At 40.8% G+C, this 16,432-nt stretch overlaps 1 protein-coding gene across 1 annotated transcript in view; it reads right to left on the reverse strand.

The window, feature by feature from the left end:
* Nucleotides 1–527: 527 nt before the first annotated feature.
* Nucleotides 528–16,432, reverse strand: part of SPEF2 (sperm flagellar and cilia associated 2) — a 176,670-nt gene continuing 160,765 nt past the window's right edge. Inside the window, exons 33-37 of the mRNA XM_089689433.1 lie at nt 14,365–14,457; nt 7,497–7,670; nt 5,119–5,313; nt 4,282–4,401; nt 528–962 (exon numbers count right to left, since the gene is read on the reverse strand). Of these exons, the coding sequence (XP_089545559.1) occupies nt 879–962; nt 4,282–4,401; nt 5,119–5,313; nt 7,497–7,670; nt 14,365–14,457 (666 nt within the window). The 3' untranslated portion in view covers nt 528–878. The remainder of the gene's footprint in view (nt 963–4,281; nt 4,402–5,118; nt 5,314–7,496; nt 7,671–14,364; nt 14,458–16,432) is intronic.

Genomic DNA, 16,432 nt, shown 5'->3' on the forward strand with positions numbered 1-16,432 from the left:
CCAGACCAAGCTTAGCTGGGTCAGTATGCTTTGATCAACTTGGCAACTCTGTGACTAATTTTTCAGTTGCACATTGGGCCTGAGAGCTAGGAACACATACAGCTGTGCACTCCTAGTTCTCTGCTTAGAGCTTTAATAACGTTCTCACAGCAAGGGAAATGTTTCATGTAGTCTAAAAAACACATCTCTACTTGTCATAGAATGGAAAATGATGATGAATACAAAACTTTACAGTGTCCCTAGAACGGGAGATAAATTACATTTTTCAATGAGGACACCTATTCCAGTGACAACCAAGAGGTTTGCTTTCACGTTTTTTTTGTTTAGAACAGGAATGGAAGAGAATTGCCCAAACAGGACACCGACAGCATAAAAAACTGGCATGAGTCTTAACCATTCCCTGCTCTATCCAAAACAATGAAAACACTTTTATGCTTAGGTGAGTGGTGATTTGCTCTAATGTGTACATGTCTAGTTGGGAACGCTTAATTTATAAGATACTGTTTAAAGTTACAAATTCAGACACATATTTTTTAAATATTTTATTGAAGAGAACCAAAAGGATCAGCCTGTCTAAACTGAGGTTTACATCTGGATCTGGAGTCTGCTACATTCCCACTACCAGGACCAGCTATGGCCCCAGTGCAGAGCACGCCTGCACATTACTGTACCAGGACTAGCACTGCTGCCAAGAGTCAGATATTGGCAACTCCTAACACAGGATAGAAGTTTTGGCTTAGGTAAGAGGCTGATATGACAATCCTAGAAAATCCAAATACATTTTCAGATAGAATTATGAAAATAAATTTCAGCACTAAGAAATATTGTTGCTGGTAAAATCCTTGAAGAAAGTGTTTATATATTTTATGCATTGTGTATTATACTCCAGTGAAGCTGGATGTTAAGTTGTCTCCTTCACTTGAGTGTGTCACTTTGGATTTCTGTAGTATGGTCTGGATGTCCTGTAACACAATAAAGACAAACTTCTGGGTATTGGTTTCTATAAAAGGAAACACAGGATATGCTTGAACAGAAATTGTCTTAAACCTAAAAGAAAAAAATTGCTGTAGGAACAATGTGGAGGTATCTAGAGGTGCCTGTGTGTGAAAGTCACCCAAACCCTTCAGTCATGGCACAATCCCATACTGTTTTGACAGGCAAAGCTCTTGCTTGCCCCTTCCTGCTTCCAGAACATTCCTACTGGTCATTGTCCATCATGGTAAAGGGTCTGTAGGAATGCATGGGGGTAGGGCTTAGCAACAAATGCCAACACTACCCAGAAATGTTCGAGCTCTAGGTGCCTGCAGTTTTACCTGGGAAGTGATAGCAAACTGACCCTGTTTGACAGTTAGGTCTTAGGCAGGCCGTAGGCAGTGCAAATTTCTTTCCTGCAACCATTGTGTTCTGCCAGGGGAGGGGTGGGGGCAGCAGTCCCTGCCAGTAGAAGACAATGATTATTGCTAGTGATAATTGCTTTTAAAATCCAGCAGGCTGGTTGTACCTGAGTTAATCAATCAACTTGGGTACATTCAGCCTGCCCATATATGGTTCGAATTTTGGTTGGTTCCTGCTGAACTGGCCGAGATTCAAACCGTCTATGGCTTTAGTATGGACTGAGATGCCCTTGGGTTACCACAAGCAAAAGACTCCTCTTTCCAACTGATCTCAGGATGAAAAGACTATTAGGTGGGATGAATTTCTGAGTGATAGCTCATTGTTCATGAGTCTGTTGTTTAAAGGAAACATCTTCTACTAGTTGCATCATTTGTAAATATCGATGTAATGTCTAAAGCAGGCCATACATGAGTCAGTGGGTTGAAAAAAAATTACTTGATTCCCCCATCCACACATTCGCGGTGGATGGTGGAATCCTCTCTGCTGACTTCCCTGTCTTCAGAATACACTGATCAGCACTGCTGGCTATAGCTAACATGTTGATCGCACGGGGAAAATCCAACTGACTGATTGTACAGAAGTCGATCTGTATACTGAATACTGTACAGCCAGCCTGCCCATGCAGGGATTGAAATTCGCCCAGTCCCTGCTGAACTGCCAAATTACAATCCATGTATGGCTGGCTTAAAGCGGAGTTTCACTCACACTATAAAAAAATAAAAGACTTTTAAAAAAACAGCCACTCACCTGTCCCACGATCCTGTGGTGTCCTCCCCGTAGCCTGTTTCACCAGCCGTCTGGTGTTCCAGGCGCCGGCATCTTCAGTGTGGGCACCCGGCTGTGACAGCTTGTGGCTTCACAGCCGGGTGCCCTCTGCGCATGCGCGAGTAGCGCTGCGCTTCCTGAATACCGTGTCGTCTTCTGGGGCCTGTCACGTGTACCAGAAGACTACGGGGAGGGAGGGTAGGAGGACAACTTCCACTTCCAATCACCTAGGCAATCGCAGCGGAAGTGGGAGCGGGTACCTGTCAATTTCGATTATCCGCTCCCCCCCCTGCTCCCCAAAGTTGCCAATCCTTAATGGGCAGTGGGGAACCAGTCTTTAAAGTGGAACTTCCCTTTTTGGGTGGAGCTCCACTTTAAGGATACCCTTAAAGAACTACTATACCTTTTAAATTATAGCTTAAAAATCTTTTATGGATATTCAATACAATAGCATTGAGAAGTCGAAAGGTTACATATGCATCTTTATAACTTACAAATGTTGTCAAGATTTGTGACAAGAACACCTTCTCAGTGTCCTCAAGGTGTGTGACAAGATGGCTGTTTTCTTAACATTGAGGGTTTAGGTATCCCCATATCTTTTTGTTTTAATAACACACTTGGGCACAGGAAGGAAATGTAGAAACACTATTCACTTTAGGTAGCTTCAAATTGATTAGACAATCCTTCATCCCCTCACTAGGAAAGAAAGGAATTTCTTTCTCAGTCCACTGTGATAATTAACTGACAACTGTCTAGCAATGCTTTTGCTTTGCCTTCTTCTTCATTAAATAGGATCTTTATTGCATGGGCAAAGTGACAGGTACTGTTGTTAGGACACTTTTCCTCCCTCCCACTGAAACTTATCTTTCCTGTAGTGCCCCAACACTCTTTTAGCCTGCAGAGACCTAAAATGATTTCATGCCATAGGTGACCCTGTACTGAGCTGGGTGGAAAATTATTGGTTGAACAGTGACTGGAACCCCTGAGTGGTTCTTCCCATTGACCCCTTCTGCAGTGATGCCTGGCAGAAGGAACCACAACCATTGGGCGAGACCAGGAATCCACCTCGCTTGGAGGGTGATGAATGAAGCTTTTAAAAAGAGAGAAGATCTGCAACATAGGCGTGGCACGGGTTCGTCTCTTCTGTACAGGTGAATATTTGTATCAACCCCTTAATTGTATGACAGGGTCACTGTAACAACCCCACATGACAGTGATCATAATTGGCTGCTCTTTCCTAAGCACTGCATTCTGGGAAAAAAAGGGGAAACGGAGTACCAGGAATTTTTAAGACTACTGACAGATGAAGAGAGCTGTGGGAAAGCAAAGGAAAGTTATTAGCAGTTGGGGGTGCCCTATCAAGACAAACTGAATGGGCAAAGTGACAGATGTCTTGTGGTAAGAATACAACTGAACTGAAGGAAAACAGCTACATACACAGTCCATTCAGTTCTTAGATTTACAAAGCTGTCTCAAAAAGCAGCACTGTCTGGAATGGCAGGAGGTCTAATTTTATTCTGTTGCAGTCCAGTAAGACTTACAAGTCTTGTCCCTCTGTCAGCCTGTGAATGCACAGTGAAGGAGAAGCAGCATGCTGATGAGCTCATTCCTCTGTGACTCTCTGAAAACAGAGCTGCATTAAATTGCGTCTTGTATACCTACCTGGAGTTTAAGCTTTAAAGCATTTGCAAAGTCCGCTTTTTTCATTTGTACCTACAGGTACCCCGATAATATGCCTTACCTATAGGTAAAGCAAATGTCTCCCAAACGTGCACCATTTAGGAGATATTTACATTTATAGCAGCCTGTGATGTTACCAAGGCATGCGCACTTTGCTTTGAATGGGTGGCACACCCAAAGCGCTGCACTGCAGTCGTGAATCCTGTGCGCATACATAGGAGTGATGTCATTGCGGCCAGGCTATGAACCTGGAAGGAAAACCCTATCAGCATGCCGCTGGAGGAATCCGCTGTCCGTAGTGCACATTAGCACATTATGACATTCACCTGCATTTTATAGTAAAAGAGACTTTACTACGGATTCATAAGAATATCAAAAACATAGAATCGTTTAGCTCTGAGGGGGAAAAAAGCAAAATCCATATCTAGAAAATGTACTTACAGAAAGTTTATAGTGTTGACAGCTTTCAACAAGATCACAAAAAGCAGGGTGTTTCAGGAGAGACGTGACAGACACTGTGCCTCCATCTGGGTTTATTTCACTGAAAATGCGATGGATACTCTGTAGAGGAAAGCAAATGAATTAGTGATGCTGAGACCAGTCACATACACTGCTATACTGATTAGAAGGGTTTATCTTCTCTGGCTGTGTTCCTTTGCTTAGTTAACATTTAACAAGTAATTACACTCTTGTTTTAATTAAGATTGGGCAAAATGACCTGCCCTTTGAAATATACCTAAGAATTTTTTCAGCTTTTGGAGTATTGTTTACTTTTCACCTTTTTTTTGTGATTTGAATAAAAACTCTTAACCTTTTTGCTGCCAGGTCTGTACAGCATACGGATTTACAGCACTGCTTCCAGCTGGCCAGGTCCATCCGCCCCTTTGGACCTGAACTCTTCCTCTGCTATAAGCTGATGGTTGAACTTATACCAAAACTGTTCAGCAGACACTTCTGAACAAAATAATAGATTTGATCAGCAGATAACCTAAAATGTGGTGAATCCACTCCCATCACCCCCCCCAATTGCTCTGAAATTTCTCCATCCCCCCTCACTGTCACCTACAATTCACGATTTCTACTTTCTTTTTCCCCTTCCCCACCTAACTAAACCCTGCAGCATTGGTTCACATCAGTGGAGAGATGAGTATTGTAGCCAGAGCTTCTTTTTTATAACACTGGCTGGTGTTTTTTTTAAGTGTCCACTGTTGAGCTTTATAGTAATTAAATAACAATATTGCCAGCACTGTACCCATAAAACATAATCATTTTACCAACCAGGTAATTACTGCTTGCTTCTTTTTCACGTGAGTAAAATCTATGGCTTTCCCCATCATCTCCAGATCCATGCTCAAACACCTGCAGGATTTCCTGCAGTGTAACAATGACCTCTTCCGTGTTCTGCAGCATGTCGTCCTCGTTACCCATAATCCCATCTTTACCATCTTCAAAAATACCCATATTTGGAACAGACTGCAGATGAAAAAAATTACATAATACTAATACTCAAAACATACATGCATATTTCTAGGAAATACCTAATTACTAAAAATAACATTAAAATGAAATATACAGTGGGGCAAAAAAGTATTTAGTCAGCCACCAATTGTTCAAGTTCTCCCACTTAAAAAGATGAGAGAGGCCTGTAATTGGCATCATAGGTAGACCTCAACTATGAGAGACAAAATGAGAAAAAAATCCAGACAATCACATTGGCTGATTTGGAAAGAATTTATTTGCAAATTATGGTGGAAAATAAGTATTTGGTCAATATCAAAAGTTCATCTCAATACTTTGTTATATATCCTTTGCTGGCAATGACAGAGGTCAAACGTTTCCTGTAAGTCTTCACAAGGTTGGCACACACTGTTGCTGGTATGTTGGCCCATTCCTCCATGCAGATCTCCGCTAGAGCAGTGATGCTTTGGGGCTGTCGCTGGGCAACACGGACTTTCAACTCCCTCCAAAGGTTTTCTATGGGGTTGAGATCTGGAGACTGGCTGGGCCACTCCAGGACCTTGAAATGCTTCTTACAAAGCCACTCCTTCGTTGCCTGGACAGTATGTTTGGGATCATTGTCATGTTGGAAGACCCAGCCACATTTCATCTTCAATGCCCTTGCTGATGGAAGGAGGTTTGCACTCCAGGTTTGCAATTACAGGCCTCTCTCATCTTTTTAAGTGGAAGAACTTGCACAATTGGTGGCTGACTAAATACTTTTTTGCCCCACTGTAATGAATGATATAAAATGCAGAGTAGTTCACTGACCATATAAATGCATCAGTTCACAAATATTTATAAAGGGCAAAGGACTCCAAGGGGAATCCTACTAACTTCACAAATATATTGCAGGGGGTACAAAGATTATTGTAACGTGTCAAAAATAACACCCACCCATAAACATTGGCACACATAGACTGTGAAAGGAGAATGCAGACATTTATTCCCAACATGTGGGAATTTGATTGTATAGGGCAGGGCTTACCATTATATCCAAAGCCAAACATTTGTTTTTTGGTGGACAGTATAGGGTTAAAATCTGATCTGTGTTCCACTGAGAAAATTTCTCTTCAGTTCCTGTCCTGGAGACACAACTGGAAGTTATAGGAAATGTGGAGAAATTGCTGGGACAAATGTCGCCATCAGAAGATTTACCCTCCATTTCCATCTGGGTAATGAATAAGCGCTGTCCTTAGTGTGAAATGCGTTTACCTGTTACTCCCCCACTGTATTTCCACTATCTGTATTGGTTTTATCCTGTTCAATAAAGTGGAGTTTTTAGAGTGGAGCTGATTGGACCTTTCTTGTCTTCATTTCTTGTCCTCATGCACTTTAACCACTTGAGCTCCGGAAGTTTTTACCCCGTTCATGACCAGAGTATTTTTTTTTTCTGCTATTCAGCACTGCACTACTTTAACTGTGCGGTTATGCAATACTTTACGCAAATTAAGTTTTTATAATTTTTTTTACACAAATAGAGCTTTCTTTTGGTGGTATTTGATCACCACTGGGTTTTTTCTATTTTTTGCGAAAAATCAAAAATTTTGAAAGAAAAAAAAAACATGCTTTCTATTTTCTGCCATAAAACATATTTAATAAAATCAAATTTCTTCATAAATGTAGGCCAAAATGTATTGTGCTACATGTCTTTAGTTAAAAAATCCCAATAATTGCATATTAATTGTTTTGTGTTAGAGTGTCTACAAACTATGGTATATACTGTATATTTGAAAATTGATCAATCCGGATGGAGGCCTATCTCATTTTTTGAGGCCCTAAAATGCCAGGAAAGTACAGATACCCCCCTTTTTTGGAAAGCAGACAGTCTGAGGCATTTAGTAAGAGGCATGGTGAGTTTTTTGAAGTTGTAATTTTCTTGTCACAATATTTTTGAAAATGAAGAAATTGAATAAAAATGTTTTTTCACACTGTCACTAGTGCAGTACAGTGTCATCATATGACTGATGTGACAGTGATAAGGAATACTGACTGGTGACAGTATGTTAAAAAATGTTAATGTAATATCCTGGGAAATGCTGGTTACAATCAATATCAATATAATAAACAGCAATTAATTAAGAACAAACTATCAATGACAAGATGCATAATAAGAACTTCATACAGGGGTATATTAAGAAAGGTGAAAGGCTCTCTACCTTCACAAGCGAGGGGTCTTCTGTTTTAACCACTATTGGTTTTCCTGCGACTACACTGAGTGCTCTATAGAATCCCTCTGTGGGATCTGGATGGGAAGCGAAGTATAACAACATATCCACATAGCGAAGCTGAGCAGGTTGTGTTTCCTGGTTGGCGAACAAGTCAAAGAAAAACTGAAAACAGAAAACATGGAAAAATTAGAAAGTAGGTTAATTGGTTTATCTACAAAATTGGTTCTAGTATTGCAAAAACTGGATATGTACTCTATAACACTGGGGTATGCTGTATGTATCTGTATGGTCCTCTTTGTAAAGAGGGGAGTATGGAAGAAAGCTCATAGGATCACAGTTTAGCAATCAACGTAGACTTTGATTTGAATTGTTTTATTAGTAATTTTTAGTTTAGTTTTATATGGTAATATCTGGCTTTTTTACAAACTGTATATTTTACATCTAATTATTTATTTATATATTGTATTTATCCAATGTCGTGTAATATATTTATCAGAATAGTTTTTAACTTTAGTGATCTGTTTGAGTATTTATGAGTTTGTTTTATATGGTATATATGATTGTAAACTCATGCTATCGGTGGTTATATGGGTATTTATTTATTCACATTGAGATTATTCTTATTAATTAATATTATGTATCTCCCTTTAATTTAATTTGCCTATGGGTTTCATTTGGTATAACTGGGTATTTCATTTTATTCTAGTAATTAAATAATTATTATGGAGGGTATTGGGTATTGTGGGTGGTGATTAGGATAATAGGGGGTATGGGTGATTTATGTATTTATTTATTTGTTTATTTAGTTATGCCCACCGTTAAGGGATATATATGTGGGTGCCCCTACTTGTTATTTATTGATTTATTTATTTATACTTGGGGACCAGAGTTATTAATACTGTTAATGGAGAGTTATTCAGGGGACACAGTAGTGGTTAGGTCCGTGAGTGAGGCCCGTTGCTTTACCCGTTTGTTGTATTATTGTCACCGCGGTATTTGATATTATCCCGGATAAGGGAGCGGACTCCAAGAAAATGGCCGCTCGGGTCCGCCTCTTGTCTGTGATTGGTGCCAGGGATCTATTTATTGGGTCCCTGCCTCCGTAGGCGTTTACCCTGAGGATGTCACGTGTCCAGCATGACGCAATGCGTCGGTATGCGAGGAGGATTTCCGGGTGCGTGGTGACGTCACTTCCGGCGTGGGGGCCATATTTGAAATCCCTGTATTAATACCCATGCAATGCATTTATAGCATGAGGTATAGAGCCATGTGAAAGGAGAATATACATGTGAGTGGGCACATTTTATATTGGTTTTATTCAAATAAATTGCGGTTTTACACTGTGGAGGCTCTTTATTTGTATATGATCCGGAGAGGAGGTTGCTGACAGAGTGGTACATGCAAGGGTTGGAGGACTCTGGAGAGGATCCTGTTACCTATCAGAGGGGTTTACATCCTAAGCGAGCTGACCCTGTAGGGTCGATTTAAGGAGGTGAGGGGCCACTTTAGCCACCTAAGGATTTGCACAGTGTGAACACCTAGCATCACCTGCATGAATATTGTGTTTGGATCACCGTATATGGACATTTTATATTGTGCGTTTGCATATATCACATTTGAGCGACTTTAGATTTATTGAGTTTTGGCATACCACTTTGGCACTTTTATTATTCCCGCAGGGAATACACGTGTTGCACTTTATAGGAGTTTTACCCCTTTGCACATTGGGGGGTTGTTTGCACTAATTTATATTATTTATTCTAATGTTTATGCATTTATATTATTTTTAGCGCTGCACTGTTTATATATATATATATATATAGTTTAGCAGATTGGTTGTTTTCAGTGTTGACACTTACTGAAGTTCTGCTGATTGTCCTCTTCACCCCCTCCTTTGCCTTTATTGGATTTTTTCTTTTTTTAGGGAGCAGGTAGCTCTTTCTGACAGGTACCTGCTCCTCACTGCCTACAATCTCCTGGGACACGTCACAGGTCCCAGGAGACTGCAGGATCATTCAAAAAATGCAGCGCTGCTCACACATGCACAGTGGGAAGCTGGTTGTAAAATCGCAGCTAGATTTCTACAGTTAACCTGGTGCTGCCCTGGATCTGAAGATAGGTGAATAACAGCGCTGGATCCCTGGGCTGCTAAGTGTCTTTTTATTAAAAGTCAGCAGCTACAGTGTTTGTAGCTGCTGACAATTAATATTTTTCTTTTTTTTTAATGAAATTCCTCTTTGGGCACACTAGTTCAAAAAATTGCTTCTCCTAGAGGAGTTTAGCATTGTGCTTGTAGCAGTAACTAATGTTGTCCTATGTGTTCATGTACATTAGGTAGTCTAGAGGCATTTTTTATGCTCAGAGTTTAGAGGCAGAAAAAAAAACACTTCTGTGTTGCGTTTTGAATGCGTTTTTCTGGCAGAAAAAAAAAGCTAAACGTTCCTAAATGCTAGTACAAAGAAATGCACATTTTTTTTCTGCCAAAAGCACTAGCATTTTTTAAGCTAGTGCGCATGAGCCTAAATGTATGATCTGTCAGTGACAAGCATTTGTTTAACAGAATAGTTTAGGAACATTTAATATTGGCACAAATATTAACACCAATAAGAGGAATTTTCACTGTAATTATTAGCAGCAAGAGGATTTTACTTAAGCAATTTTTAGGCATTTTGCCGAGATACCATTGGAGAACCCAGAAGGCACTTTAGGGTACCACAGCACCCTGGTTGAAAAAGGCTGGGATAGACATCAAGGCTGAGTGTTAGGTTTAGGTGTCAGGTTAAAGTTTATGAAGAGGGGTTAGCATAAGGTTATTAGTTAGAGTTAGGAATTACCGTATTTTTCGCTCCATAAGACGCACAAAAAAAGGGGGGAAAATGTCAGTGCGTCTTATGGAGCGAATATAAAGTGGCCGGTCCGGTATTTTTGCGGCCACCATGTCAGAATACCGGGCCGGCCGCTCAGCTGTTGTCTCCTGCAGGGCCTTACCTGTTCCTCGCTCCAGCGCTGCACAGTCTTCCCGCGCTGGCTTCTGTGACAGCCGGGTGCCCACTGCGCATGTGCTGCACTTTGTGAATGATTCGGTGTCTTCTGGGACACATGAAAGGTCCCAGAAGGCGCCGGGCCATTCACAAAGCGCAGCGCTTCTCGCACATGCGCAGTAGGCACCCGGCTGTCACAGAAGCCGGCCCGGGAAGAAGAGGGAAGGACAACTCCGCGGAAGTGGGAGCGGGTACCTGTCAAATTCAGGTACCCGCTCCCCCTCCCTCCCCAAAGGTCAGCAGTCTCTGGTCATTCCCTTCACTGTCTGCAGTCTCTGGTCATTCCCTGTACTGTCTGCAGTCTCTGGTCATTCCCTGCACTGTGTCCGCAGTCTCTGGTCATCTCCTGCACTGTGTCCGCAGTCTCTGGTCATCTCTGTACTGTGTCCGCAGTCTCTGGTCATCTCCTGCACTGTGTCCGCAGTCTCTGGTCATCTCCTGTACTGTGTCCGCAGTCTCTGGTCATCTCCTGTACTGTGTCCGCAGTCTCTGGTCATCTCCTGCACTGTGTCCGCAGTCTCTGGTCATCCCCTGTACTGTATCTGCAGTCCATTGGTTCAGAATATTTTTTTTTCTTGTTTTTCACCTCTAAAACCTAGGTTCGTCTTATGGTCAGGTGCGTCTTATGGAGCGAAAAATACGGTAGGTTTAAGTTAATGGCTAGGGGTCAGAGTCAGTAGTTGAGTCCAAGTGCTTAGGCTGCGGCTGAGTGTTAGGTTAAGGGGTTAAAGCGTTATTAAACTCTTTCAACTATTAAATAAAAAGACTTCTCCCTGAAAGTTAAAAGGAATAATGTGCTGGTGTGCATCACATACTAATACATTATGAAATACTTAGTGTAAAAAGAGGCCCTCCATCAACACACTATCACAGCTGACAGGGCTTCCATTTTCACTCTGAGTTTGTAGGCTCCAACCATTTGAACGGCCGAGCCGTGATGACGTCACTCCAACTCATGGGTACGGGAGTCCCGGCCATGGCACAAAGCTCTGAAGGGGTGTGTGCACGTTTAGGAGATATTCCTTCTACCTATAGGTAAGCTGTATTATACGCTTACCTGTAGGTATAAGTGTCCCAATGGTGTTTAATTTCTAAAATCAATTGCCTTCCATAGACTATATTTTTCCTACATGCACAAAATATGGTTTCCCTCACACACCAGCAACTAATCAATATTGCTAGTCCACAACTGGCTTTAAAAGCTTTAGAACAGACCATGGTAGGAAACGGAGGTGGACATATACAATATTGCAGGTATCAAATGCTGCTTAAAGCTTCTCTTTTTTAAAACATATATGCAGTATTATAATGTGTTCATTATGTCACATCTGTATTTTAAAAGAAAACAAAAAAAAGGTGAACTCTCACATCAAAGTGCGTCTAGATTCAGACACGGGAGGATTTTTAAGCTGATACAGTAAATGCAGGCACCTTAGGGAATCTTCTCTCCAGCAGGACATTTAATTTGAAATGTTTTAATGGCCAACAAATTCACTGTTTGGAATGGCTTCTCATACACCACTGAGTTAGAGAAAACCTTTTATATCTCTTGTGCATTAAAATAGTGAAGCGCTCCCAAATTATCTAAAAAAATTATTCAATAAGTGAAGAATAACATAGACACTTCTCATAAATACCCATATACTATTAACTCTTAATAGATCTGTGATAAAAAATACCAAAATATACAATTCATAATATATGCCCAAATAACAGTGATAAAACCAATTGACATGATACTACTAATTCATAATAATGTGACAAATCGTGATACTTGTGACACAACTGAATATCAAAAAAAGGTATATATAGTGATACTACGATAGGTAAATACATATATCTGTGGTGAATCCTATAACAAATTAGAAAAAATTGCTTCTTAAATCCAAAAATATATAAATAAATAAATAAATAAACTCGGTGTTTCAAAAAAAACTCAGATAATCCATGCAAAAAAATTGTGAAACACTCTGTGATCTTCACTTCTAGTGCTCAAGAAAGGAATCCTCCAACGGCAGAAATGCCTGCTCACCTCCCCTCCTCGACCCACACAGGGCCAAAAGGCAAAAAGGCTCTCCTTAAAGGCAATCTTTTCCTCCAAGCACCTCAGGCAGGAACCTCAGGACTTCCACTCCACCTCCTCTCACCACGTCATATAGGGCACAAACAGAAACTTCCCATAGTATAACACCGTTTTATTGTGAATAATAAAGCATAACAAACTTTCCAACTCACATGGTAACTTTGGATACAGCGCTTTTTCACCTCACATCATGGGTGTACTCTCATGCAGGGAGGGAAACCAATATGGCCGCTGCGTCCGGACAAAAACGTCCCCACGTGACCGGAAGTGACGTAATAACGTGCTGGGAACGGCGTTCCCAGCACGTTATTACGTCACTTCCGGTCACGTGGGGACGTTTTTGTCCGGACGCAGCGGCCATATTGGTTTCCCTCCCTGCATGAGAGTACACCCATGATGTGAGGTGAAAAAGCGCTGTATCCAAAGTTACCATGTGAGTTGGAAAGTTTGTTATGCTTTATTATTCACAATAAAACGGTGTTATACTATGGGAAGTTTCTGTTTGTGCCCTATATGACGTGGTGAGAGGAGGTGGAGTGGAAGTCCTGAGGTTCCTGCCTGAGGTGCTTGGAGGAAAAGATTGCCTTTAAGGAGAGCCTTTTTGCCTTTTGGCCCTGTGTGGGTCGAGGAGGGGAGGTGAGCAGGCATTTCTGCCGTTGGAGGATTCCTTTCTTGAGCACTAGAAGTGAAGATCACAGAGTGTTTCACAATTTTTTTGCATGGATTATCTGAGTTTTTTTTGAAACACCGAGTTTATTTATTTATTTATTTATATATTTTTGGATTTAAGAAGCAATTTTTTCTAATTTGTTATAGGATTCACCACAGATATATGTATTTACCTATCGTAGTATCACTATATATACCTTTTTTTGATATTCAGTTGTGTCACAAGTATCACGATTTGTCACATTATTATGAATTAGTAGTATCATGTCAATTGGTTTTATCACTGTTATTTGGGCATATATTATGAATTGTATATTTTGGTATTTTTTATCACAGATCTATTAAGAGTTAATAGTATATGGGTATTTATGAGAAGTGTCTATGTTATTCTTCACTTATTGAATAATTTTTTTAGATAATTTGGGAGCGCTTCACTATTTTAATGCACGGGATTTTTGACTTGTTGGTTGAGTTTGAGTGATTGCAGCTAGTAGATAGGGTCCTACCCATATTAAGCGCAGGAGGATATCCCCCCCTTTTTTTCTTTTATATCTCTTGCTGCAGGAGAAGACTTAGCTCAGACATACTGCCATCAATGTATTTATAAGTACATCTCCAATGAATTAACTGAGAAGTATAGCCAAAGCTCTTTTCGCTATACTTCTCCTATGGATCACAGGAGTTCACTCCTGTGACCGAGTTTTCTGCCAATAGCGGGCTAAAGCCTGCTGTCGACTGACATCATCAGCAGGTCCAGCCTCTGGAAAGTTCCTGACTTTAAAGTCGGAATCCACTGCTGAGAGCCTGAGCCAGCCACTCCCACCCCCTCTTCAACCTGGCACTGCAGTGAGCGCTGGAGGGGCAGAGCAGAGAGCCAGTGACTGACAATCACTGGCTCTCTACAAACTGAAGACAGAGAATTGAGCGATCAGTGGTGTTTGATCGCTCAGTTTTCAGTCTTAGAGGTGTTGAGAGACTGATGCAGCATCATGCCGATGCTGCATCCACCTAGGTGAGTATGAATGTTTGCTTTTTTTGAGGCCCAAGTTTCTCTTTAACATACCTTTATAAGATGTTCCAGCCTATTAAAAGGCAGAGGTTCTGTTGGGTCTTCAGGAACCATTTCTTCAGCTTTGCCTGTAAACCACAGTTCTACCTTTTGGGAAAAAGTAAAATTATAACCATATGCATAGATGACTTCAAGAGAAAATATTATTAATGCACCCATGATGTATCTTCACAACAACGCAGATACTGGTTACAGTGACGGAAACCAAATTGATTGGTTACTATTGGTTACTATGCACAACTGCACTAGATTCTGTGTGCAACAATGTTAGTAAATCTCCCCCTATGTGTACTATATGCTTCATTTTTTTGGATGGATCAAAAATACAAGACTGCTTTGATAAAACACTTTGCTGAAATAATACCAAAATGTAAATAAAAAGGTCTGTATTGACACAGTACACTGAAGTCCCAGGTACTAGAAGTGTATTTCCAAAACTCAGTACACTAAAAGCAACAGTTTTTGAGTGGAAAATGTATTTAGTTCCAGAAGCTCTGTTTACAAAAAGCTGCCCTTTTGGAAACACGGGCTGGTCTCTACAAAACAGATTGCTGTTTTAGGACCACTTCCCACTACATGTGTTTCAGTTGCTTTTTTTCTGCATCCAAAACGCACAGAAAGTAGGTTATATGGTTGTCAATGACACAGTTCACAGTGCATTCTGGTTACAGAAAAAAAGTAGAACAGGCTGCATTTACTGTAGAACTGTACTGGAATGTGGTAAAACACATCAAAAACACACCGGAACATACAAAAAAATGCATTGGAATGCACATGTCCCTATTTAAATTGAAGAAAAAGACGGGAAAAAATGAACCGGAATACATCAAAAACACGCCAGAACACTTAAAAAACGCATCAAAAATGCACTGGAACTCACCAAAAACGCGTATACAGAAATGCATCTGGAACGCATTTAGATTGCATTTCTATGGTGTGACCGGCCCTAAAACCTACTTTCTGTGCATTTTGGATGCAGAAAAAAAGCACACCGAAACGCATGTAGTGGGAACTAGCCCACTAAAAAAAAAAAAAAAAAAATAGCTGTTTCAGTTCCAGGAGCTCAATACGCTAAACCTTCTTTTCTGAGGAAAATGAAAGTTCTACTTGATAATATTTTTACATTGAAATGGCTAATAGTTCATTTCTTAGATATGCCAATAGCAGGGTGGAGTTGTTCTGCTGGAGCGAGTCTTGGACATAAAATCTGCGAAATTGCCAGTGGAGTTCGTTTTGCAAGACTTGCTCATCTTTAAACCCTAACATGTAACCTAAGACAAATGATCCCTGACTCCTTGAACCTAACTCTGAAAGCTGAATTCAGGTATGCTTTTATTGCATAGTCACATTAGTCCAGGGTGGACCAATGTGAGCATATATAGGACTGCTGTGGAAGCAGAGAATAGGTGACTACTACAGTGATTGTTTACTTCGACAACAATTGTTCAGGTATGAAATATGTATACTTATATTGGTCCAAGCTGGACTAATGTAACTGTGATAAAAACCATACCTTAGTCCAGCTTTAACCAAAGTAAAGAAGTAAAGGCTCAAGGTTTTTTACCTTCATGCATTCTATGTAAAAAACCTTCAATGTGCAGCTGTGCCCCCCTCCCCCCAAAACTTACCTGAGCCCCCTCTCGCTCTAGCGATGTGCAAGAAAGCAGAGGACTCTTCCTCCTCACTGGCTGAGACCGCAGCACGAACCATTGGTTCCCGCTACTGTCAATCACAACAAGTGAGCCAATTATAAGAAAGTGGGAGGTGAAGCCCAGCCACGCTAGTGTGTGAATGGACACACAGAGCACTGGCTCAGGAGCGAGCCTACTCAGATGCCCCTATAGCAAACAGATTGCTATGGGGGCACTCAGCAGAAAGGAGGAGCCAGGAGTGCCGTTCAGGGATCCAAGAAGAGGAAGATCAGGACTGCTCTCTGCAAAACCTTGACGTATGACATATTTGCTATTAAAAAAAAATCTGCCTTTAATATCACTTTAAAATTTAACCTTGAAAATTAAATATTAGCCAGAATTGTAAAACTTAACCTATCACTTAACATGGA

Source organism: Staurois parvus, unplaced genomic scaffold, assembly GCF_062004578.1.
Source record: "Staurois parvus isolate SC_StPar_1 unplaced genomic scaffold, SC_StPar_1.0 ptg000475l, whole genome shotgun sequence".
Lineage (NCBI taxonomy): Eukaryota > Metazoa > Chordata > Amphibia > Anura > Ranidae > Staurois > Staurois parvus.